Genomic DNA, 10,255 nt, shown 5'->3' on the forward strand with positions numbered 1-10,255 from the left:
CTGCTCCGCCTGCTGCAGCTCCAGCCTGTGCCTCGTCTGGCCCTGCCTCAGAGTCTTCGCCCTCGTCTGGTCCAGCCTCCGCCTCTGCCTCGCCTGGTCCAGCTTCATCCGAGTCTTCATCCTCGTCTGGTCCAGCCTCCGCCACGCCTGGTCGAGCTCCAGCCTGTGCGTCGCCTGGTCCGGCCCCGTCATCGCCTTCAACGTCGCCCGGTCCGGCCTCAGCCTCAGCTCCTGCTTCGCCGTCGCCTGGTCCAGCCTCAGCAGCGACGCCTGGTCCTGCCTCGTCTGGTCCTGTGCCCACCGGGCCATGGCCAGCACGCCTAACACTGGAGAGCCGCCGCCGCTGCCTTCCGCGCGGCCGGCCTCCTGAAATGCTCCGTCTCCTTCGCCGCCGCTGCCTTCCGCGCGGCCGGCCTCCTGAACTGCTCCGTCGTCGTCTCCTTCGCCGCCGCCGCTGCCTTCCGCGCGGCCGGCCTCCTGAACTGTTTCCACGTCTCCACCGTTGCCGTCCGCATGGTCGGTCCCCTGAACTGCACTGTGTTTTTGGGTTGTTTTTCTTGGGCTGTTGGGTTGTTTGCTGTGCTCTTTTGTTTTCTGTTCCGGGCCCTCCGTCCTGGGCCCCCGCCGCCCGCCCTGGGTCGTTTTCTGTTTGGTTTTGGTTTTTCTGTGTTTGGGCTGTCTGGTGCCAGCCCTTAAGGGGGGGGGGGGGGGTACTGTCATGGTCCTGGGCCATGTTGGCCCAGTATTCTTAGTTTTCTTGTATGTTTGTATTTTGTTCCCTATTTAGGCCATATTTCCTGAGTTGCCCTGTTGTGTTGTTCCCTAAGTGTTTTCCCTTCGTGGCTTTTACCCCCTGTGTGCCCCTCTGTGTATCTGTGAGCCCTCGTCTCTCCTTATGTTTTATTCCATGTTTCCCCTGCCCGTTATGTCTAAGTTCTCCCCGTGCTCTCTCTCCCCCCTGTGTGCCCTCTGTGTATTTATGAGCCCTCATCTCCCTTTGTGGTTGTTCCATGTTTCCCCAGCCCGTTATGTCTGTGTTTTCCCCGTGCTCTCTCTCCTCCTGTCTGAACCTCTGTACTTCCTGTTTGACTCTGCCCGTCTCACGTCAGTGTTATGTTCACCCCGCCCTGTCTCGTTATGGTTATCTGTGTCAGCTGTGTTCCCCGTGTGTTCCCACTTTCCTCGTTAACCCTCTGTGTATTTCTGTCTGCGTCTCCCTCTGTTCGGCGTCGCGTTCTCCCTCATGCTGTGTGTGATTCTCCCCGTGGTTCCTGGTTTACTTTATGTTTGGCTTTCCCAGTTTAGTTTAGTACCGTTTTCGTGTTCCACTTTTTGCCAGCATTAAAGCTGTGTTTTTGAGTTTGTTTTGTCTCCGTGAGTTTGCGTTTGGGTCCTCTCCTGCCTGCCACACAGCCGAATCATGACACTCGGCCCCTACACAATTGCTGCGATAGCAGGAAAAAGTGTGGATCTTTTGGACAGCAAAGGTGTGACAATACCAAAAATTAACATTGATCATTTAATGGTGTTCACAGAGGAACAGCCAAGAATTCCACATAAGTTGTCTAATGCTTCTTCTTCTGAGCCATCCACCACTACCACATCCACAGTCGGGCCCCCAACCACCACGTCCGCCTCTGAACCATCCACCACCATGTCCACACCAATGCATTGTCCAGTGCCTCTCTGGGCATGATGCATGCCTCCACTGCCTCTGTAAAATCTACAGTAGACCCCTCGATCATCAAGAGTATGTTTATTCATTTTAAGAATTTCTAAAATTGGCGTTTTTGGAATAGCATTTACTGACTACGTAGTCTTTAACTGTTGATGCAGAATGTTTACGAGTTGTGGGCTCAGGTATTCAAAAGTTCTGTCTATCTTTTAGTCGTAAAACAAGGTTGATGAACAGTAACATACAGCTGAATAGCCCTGAGGATGGGTTCCTTAAACCTGGAACACTAATGTGCAGTTAGGTAATACTGTCACTGTCACTTTCGCATTAGTCTAAATCACAAAGCATTCTGAAATATTCATAAAATATTTAACTTAATGTGCAAACTGACATGTAATAACCTAAGGAACACTAAAACTGATCTAATATTATCTTCTTATCATGTCTAAAAATAGTCAGCTGAATTATTTTCCAACAATTTAGAGTTGTTGTTGACCATGCAAAGTGAGGTAAAGTGACATTTCTTTCTTTTTGTTTTTATGCTTACTGTTTCCAACAAAAAATGTTTGTAGCATAACTAACTTTATTTAATGTATTTAAAATTTTAAATCAATTATTGTGAATCTCTTGTTGTAATTCCCAAGTGAGCAACATCATCGCCATCACCGCCATTACTAGGTGTGACGGTGTTGTAACTAGTACCGGCTAGCGTTAGAAGTTTGTAGTGTTTACAACTTAATTCTGTTCGAAAAATCAAAATGGGGATTTTATTGTTGTCTTGTAATTTTTCTAAAATGAAAAACATAATTTGGAAAAAAAGGGAAAATTTAGAAAAAAAAAAGGAATTTATATCGTGAGGTCACGTGTTCTGTTCGTGTGTTGTTTTTTATTTTGCTGTGCTAATAATACACGTGTCAGCAATACAACAGTCACTCCCCCTTAATGAAGTTTTTAAATTTCAAGTAAACAGAAAAATGCCCTGCTTTTGATCTTTAAATGCGTGCATTAGCTCATAACTGTAAAATCATAATTATTTACGCATTTCATATGTTTTTATTTTTAATTTGGTTTTCCTTCATATCCCAATAACTGCTTTTTTATTTAATTTTGTAGAGCACTTTCCAAGTTGGTAAATAAAAAGCCAGAGGAATGGGACAAACATTTGGATCCTGTCATGTTTGGCCTGAGAACCAAGCGCCATATGACCACTAAGTACTCACCCTTTTTTTAATGTTTGGTAGAGAGGCGAGGTACCCTACTCAAATCCCAGATGAATACAGAATAAGTTATTTTAAAAAACAAGACTTTAAATGTCTTTTCTTGAATTTTTTTTTTTTTGATTTTCATATAATAACACATCCCCTTTTCTACATCTTACAGGTGGACAGCAGTGTGGAGGACATTTTGTCTGTTGAGGAGGCAACAGAAGAAATTCTTAAGCTGGATGAAGTCCTTCAGACTGCTATTTCCAGTAGCAAAAAAACAGTCAAAATATCAAAACAAAAATAAAGGCAGACCTAGTCCGAGTTTTACAGTTGGCATGAAAGTGTGGAGGATGAACACGAGGAGCCAGCAGAGGAAAGGGGGCAAGTTAGATCGCAATTACCTCGGCCCCTACACAATTGCTGCAATAGCAGGAAAAAGTGTGGATCTTTTAGACAGCAAAGGTGTGACAATACCAAAAATTAACATTGATCATTTAATGGTGTTCACAGAGGAACAGCCAAGAATTCCACATAAGTTGTCTAATGCTTCTTCTTCTGAGCCATCCACCACTACCACAGTCGGGCCCCCAACCACCACGTCCACCTCTGAAACATCCACCACCACGTCAGCCTGTGAGCCATCCACCACCACGTCAGCCTCTGAACCATCCACCACGACGTCAGCCTCTGAACCATCCACCACGACGTCAGCCTCTGAACCATCCACCAACACGTCAGCCTCTGAACCATCCACCAACACGTCAGCCTCTGAACCATCCACCACGACGTCAGCCTCTGAACCATCCACCACCACGTCTACACCAATGCATTGTCCAGTGCCGCTCTGGGCATGATGCATGCCTCCACTGCCTCTGTAAAATCTATCATCAAGAGTATGTTTACTCATTTTAAGAAGTGCTAAAATTATTGGCGTTTTTGGAATAGCATTTACTGACTACGTAGTCTTTAACTGTTGATGCAGAATGTTTACGAGTTGTGGGCTCATGTATTCAAAAGTTCTGTCTATCTTTTAGTCGTAAAACAACGTTGATGAACAGTAACATACAGCTGAATAGCCCTGAGGATGGGTTCCTTAAACCTGGAACACTAATGTGCAGTTAGGTAATACTGTCACTGTCACTTTCGCATTAGTCTAAATAACAAAGCATTCTGAAATATTCATAAAATATTTAACTTAATGTGCAAACTGACATGTAATAACCTAAGGAACACTAAAACTGATCTAATATTATCTTCTTATCATGTCTAAAAATATTCAGCGAAAATTATTTTCCAACAATTTAGAGTTGTTGTTGTTTTTTGTGGGGGGGTTTGTTCTAAGGTCCATCCAAATACAACATTATTTTTTGTAAACATTTCATAGATGTGACAGATGCTTGGGAGGGAAATAAGACGTATGTCCTCCTGTCAAAAATCGGACCATACAAGATATTCTTTGAGGACATTTACAATACAGCTCCCCAAAGGGAATTAGAAAGTGAGGTAAAGTGACATTTCTTTCTTTTTGTTTTTATGCTTACTGTTTCCAACAAAAAAAGTTGGTTGCATAACTAACTTTATTTAATGTATTTAAAAATTTAAATCAATTATTGTGAATCTCTTGTTGTAATTCCAGGTTATTAATGCTTATCTGACTGTCGTGGTAAACAAATTCAACCAACCACGGTATGGAAGTGGAATAAGCCAAAAATTAAGGTATTAAACAATATTCTGTCATTAAGTTGTCCTTAAAAGCTTTGCAATACGTATTATCAGTGAGGTGGGTCTAACTTGTTTTTTTTAATGTGTTACAGATTGACCCAGTCTTCTACAAGTATATTTTGGGAGTTGTCAATGAAGGTCATCACTGGATGCTGGTGGTAATAATTTTTTCATACTTCATGGTCATTTGCGTATAGACTACTGGGTGACCAATTAAAGGAACAATATAAATACATTTTAAAACATTCTCCAAATTGGACAATTGGAGAATCATTTGCAATTAAGACAAGACACAATGTAGAAGAGCATATTACTAAGACATTGTGTGTCTTTTTAAAATTAATTTCTCACCCATCTTGATCTTATGTTCAAGCATAGATTAAGTAGTGCATTCAGTGTGCCTTGCAAGACACAAGTACATCGTCAATTTTATTTATTTGTAACTCTAGTGCTTCAACATTTAGGTGATCAAACCTGGAGAAAGGAGAAGGGCCCCCTTTCACTTGGTGAAAGCAAAAGGAGAGTCAAACAATGCCGGGACATTTCAAGGTAAATTTGTCTCTGCATATGTGTTAACACAATGTAAATCCAGTAGAAGAAAAACATTTAAAACTCAGAAAGTGACATTATAAGTTACCTTAAAATTGTAGTAGTTGTAATGATCTTTAAAATAATCTGTCTAATGCAGGGGTGTCGAACTCCAGGCCTCGAGGGCCGGTGTCCTGTAGGTTTTAGATAATACCCTGGGTCAACACACCAGAATCAAATGATTAGTTCATTACCAGGCTTCTGGAGAACTTCAAGACATGTTGAGGAGGTCATTTAGCCATTTAAATCAGCTGTGTTGGATCAAGGACACATCTAAAACCTGCAGGACACCGGCCCTTGGGGCGTGGAGTTCGACACCTGTGGTCTAATGCATCCTCATCTCACATTTCGGAGCTGCTGGATGTTGCCAAATATACACAAGCTGACACATTCAGTTTATTTTTAAGTCTTTGATGTAGAAGTTATACGCTCAAAGACAATCATGTTTTAAAATATATTTTAAAAAGTATGAATTCCAAGCATATTACTTTATTGTATTCAACAGTCTTGTTGAAATATCACAAATCTCTTAATTAGAAAACTCAACTTTTTATTTTTCGGAGCACTGCACCTTCTGTGTATACAGTATTTTAAAATGACTCATGTAATTACATTTGTAGGTTATGCCTCATTTAATCAAAAACACAGTTTGTTGGGATCCTGGGTCTATCGACCACGTGTTTTGAGTTGTCTTGTGTCCCTGTGATTTTGTATTATGGCTTATGTTAAAAGCTCACTTTGTAACCCTGAGTTTATTCTATAGAGAAAAGTGTCATATTTTGGGGTTGTTGGATTATGTTTGGTTCCCAGATTATTTATTAATTTCCTCCTGTGTAGCTGTCCTCTGTGCATCCCGCTGTATGACTGTTTATGTAGGTAGGCAAGTTCTTGTGCCTTGTTTACCCAACTGTAGCACAGTTTCCACCTTCTGGGGTCCGTTCTTCGTACCTCTCTAAGTAAGTTAGCTGGATTTGATTGTTGACGATTTCGCGTGATCTTGGATCGTTCGGTTCTCCGAAGCTCATCCGGGACTTGCTGTCATAGCAACAGATCCGTAAGCGTAAACCTGCTTGGGAGCAGGCTTACTTTATGTAAACAGGATTAGATCGCGGCCACTCAGGTATGTCCGCTTCATGTATACAAAAGCAACAGCGATATTTTACCACTGTGTTTCCATAAATAAATATTATCAATGTAACTAAAGATAATGCAGTACTTGATCCTTTTATTGATTTCATACAGATACATACAGGTCATTTTCTAAAAAAAAAAAAAAAAAAAAAAAAAGGTACTATCAATCATTCTATTACATGTATGTGATTATTACAGATGTAATTCATATTTCAGAGTAGTAATAGTAAATTACTTCGTGTAATCAAGATGAGAGACCACGGCTATAAAAGCGAAGGTGGATTTGGGAAGTCTGTCGCAGCCATGTCCTGTCCGTATACGTGAGCCACCCATTGCGGAAGGTGCAAGATTGATAAGGAGAGTTTCCAGAATTCACCGTATATTGCGGGATAGACAGGATCCTTTAGCTCAGCGCGACAGTGTGCTCATAGAGATATCGATTTTCCCGTGAGAGTATTATTTACTTAACCAACTTGTTGACGAGGGGGTGCAGGACCACCACCTGTCTTTTTTTTGCTCTGCCCTTTTCTTGGTTGCTGTTATAAACAAACAAACAGATTATTTCAGGGTCTCTTTTCAAGAGACTAAAAGCAATATAAGTGATAAATATTACCATTCTGTAGAATATTCTTATATTTCACTTTTACTTGTTCCCATGTTCTAGTGGGTCCTGTTGTGGCTCTAATGTGAAAGAGGATATGATGTAATATAATATTGGATAATATAGTGTAATAGAATACATTTACCCTACCGCCTACTGGTGATGGCCAGAGGGGCCGATGGCGCGATATGGCAGCCTGGCTTCTGTCAGTCTCCCCCAGGGCAGCTGTGGCTACAACTGTAGCTTACCTCCACCAGTGTGTGAATGTGAGAGTGAATGAATAGTGGCATTGTAAAGCGCTTTGGGTGCATTGGAAAGCGCTATATAAATCCACTCCATTATTATTATTATTATTAAATTACGAGTTTAATTTGTCAGCAACTTTCTGCCAGCCCTCTCTCCTTGCTTTTGCAGCCTTTGCAGTGTTCCCTTGCGTTTTAATTAAACTCTGAAACTCCTGAAATCCCTCACTCAAGAGTTCTTGCTCTGCTGCCGAAAAATACTGAGCGCGCTCCTTCGACATTTTCGCCGATCAATGTTTCTACTATTGATGCGTAGCCCCTGTTAAACCACCCAGTGATCTCACATTACTTCATCCAGCTATACTAATCGTCAACAACAGGTGTGTTCGGAGAACCGGAATAGCGAGCTCAAAGTTGGCGCGATGATTTGATCTTGGATGTAGTAAGCGAGGTACGAAGAACGGACCCCTGGGCCCTGTTTCAGGAAGCCGGTTTAGAAAACTCAGAGTGAAAAACGACACTCACGGTTGAGTAACCCCGAACTGTCCAACTCGGAATATTCCGTTTCAGAAAGGCTGATAACAATTAGTTCAATCAACGCGGAGTTGCTACAACCCCAAGTTAAGCACGCGCACGAGGATACATAAAGCCCCGATCAGTGGAGCACAGATTAAGCGAGTCACCATGGAGACGGAGGGAAAGAAGGCGCGGTCGACGTATTTCACAGCACTCGAGGCGGAAATTCTGATGGCAGCATATGCCGACAGCATGCACATCATGCAGAAAAAAAGTAACACAGCCGCAGCTGCAAAGGAAAGGGAGCATGCATGGCAAAACATAGCCGACAGAGTCAATGCGTGAGTGTTAATTTAAACATTGATCTAGGGATTTCCACCCATATAACACGTTATTTTATCATATGTCATTCTATTTATTATGTTATACATTTTATTTTGTGATGTGATGTGAGCGCAGGTGCAACCCAACAGGCCCCAAACGTTCCTGGCAGCAAGTAAAAATGAAGTATAAAAACATAGTCCAAACAGGTAAGGTGTAATTGTATTATGAGCCATAGTGCTTGGTCTGTGTGTCCTATGTAAATCAATTGCAGTTAGAGGCTACAGTAATATACCACCTGTAAGCACATATTGAAATTATCTGAGCACATCACAAGTACACATTTGCCTACTCTGTATGCCCAAATGTGTGCCGTCACAGCCAACAGAAAAAAAGCGGAGGCCCGAAAAACAGGTGGGGGTCCTCCACCACCACCACTCACAGAGGCTGAGCAGTTGGCCCTCAGCCAAAACAGTGGGCGCCCTGTGGCTGAAGGCATCTCTGCGGGGACATCCTCTGTGGCAACAACCCCACAAGACACAAGTGCCTACATAAGGGGTAAATCCAAAACAATACATGGCGTGCATACATCCATTCTGCACAGTCACCTTGACCAAAATGAACTATGTCGTAGTGAAGTTACTGTCCTACTGACAGAGAATGACAGTCATCAAACAGTTAGGTGAATAAACAACACTGAGACACTTGGAAACTGTTAACGTGCTGCACGGGTGAGGGCCCAGGGAGAGACTCACACACACCGAGCTGCAGTGGTACGTCTTTATTATGAGCATAGCAGTGTCCTTTAATTTTGCATACATGCGTGTGTGTGTGTTAACCTCCCACAGGGTGAGCTCCCTGTTCCCAGAGACAGAGCGAGTAGTACATTCCGTACCTTTCCCAATAAGTGTAACATATGAACATATACCTCAATGCAACATAAAGCTCATAAAAGCGTTTCCACCCTGACACCTACTGATTTTGCCTTCCCTCAGTGTCGGTTGTCTCTGAGAGCATACTGACAATGAGGTGTATGGTGATTGGTATGTCTGGTAATTGCCATTTGCGCCCACATAAGTCATGAGTGACCTGTATGAACCCCATATTCTTCCAGTTGACGGTGATGGTGTACTGCATCTGGTGCAGCCCCCTGTTGAGCCAGACCGACATGCAGTTGTGAGTACTCGTAATACTCCACAGACTACATGTGTCAACAGTAGAACAGCAATGTTGTTAAATGTCTCCACCACAGGCACATGATGACGAAACAGTGACAGCTGCTACAGAGGAGGCCGCAACAGAGCCACACTATGAGGTATACAGTGTACAGTGGAAAATATAACAACTGACGACACCATGGACTTACTATGTCCCCGGCAGAGTGATGCTGGAAATGAAGAGGAAGAGGGTCCAGCCACTCCTACAACGAACCTTTCCACAGTGGGTTGTTCAGCACTGATTTACAACCAACCTAAGTAGGCATGTACTATGGATGCCAATGCTATGTCCCTTGTTGCAATAGCTCCCTGTGAAGCAGCTGTATAAGACATATCTGGCCAGGAAGATAAGAAAGTGCGACATGGAAATGGTGCACCTCCAGCTGCAGATCCAAAAGTCGAAGCTGGAGATTGTACTGCTGGAACAACAGTTAAGGGTGGGTGGAGTGATCATAGATGGACGAATCATGTCAGTGTTTGTACAACATACTAATATACGCATTTATTCTTTGTGTACAGGACATACAGGGTGACCAATAAAGGCAGTTGACCACAGTATCTGTGTATTTGTCTTGTAACATGTTGGGTTGACGGGTCACAGGAAATGGTTGTGGCATATGGTGTCTCTGACTGCTCTTCCATCCTGTACGTTCGTGGGTGGGTCAGGATGTTCATCGTGTGGATCACTGCTGTTGTCTGGTTCAGCTGGACACTGTTCACCTCTAATCGTGGCAATGTTGTGTAGGATCACACATGCCACAATGATGTCACATGCCCTTTCTGGGGTGACCCTGAGTCCACGAAGGCACTGGAACCGGGCCTTGAGCATTCCGATGGTCATTTCAACTCTGGCCCGTGTCCTGCAATGGGCCAGATTATAACGCTGCTGTGGGCCCGGTTCAGGGTCAGGGTAAGGGGTGAGCAAATAGGGTAGACATGGGTACCCCCTATCACCAAGCAGGTGGCCAGTGAACTCTCCTAGGACAGAAGAATACATGTCAGTGCAAACGTCCCTGTGGCAATTGGTCTCTGTATAT

General features: G+C 43.3%; 1 protein-coding gene across 1 annotated transcript; it reads left to right on the top strand.

The window, feature by feature from the left end:
* The first annotated feature begins 8,366 nt into the window (after positions 1 to 8,366).
* Positions 8,367 to 9,802, top strand: LOC146633099 (uncharacterized). The gene is made up of 5 exons (XM_085351315.1): positions 8,367 to 8,559; positions 9,116 to 9,177; positions 9,254 to 9,316; positions 9,382 to 9,441; positions 9,524 to 9,802. The coding sequence occupies exons 1-5, from the start codon at positions 8,367 to 8,369 to the stop codon at positions 9,749 to 9,751; spliced, it is 606 nt and encodes a 201-aa protein (XP_085207441.1). The 3' UTR covers positions 9,752 to 9,802.
* Positions 9,803 to 10,255: the final 453 nt, after the last annotated feature.

The sequence above is a fragment of the Diplotaxodon limnothrissa genome, linkage group LG4, assembly GCF_057381915.1.
Source record: "Diplotaxodon limnothrissa isolate DT_005_m linkage group LG4, D_limnothrissa_male_GT1.1, whole genome shotgun sequence".
Classification (NCBI taxonomy): Eukaryota; Metazoa; Chordata; class Actinopteri; order Cichliformes; family Cichlidae; genus Diplotaxodon; species Diplotaxodon limnothrissa.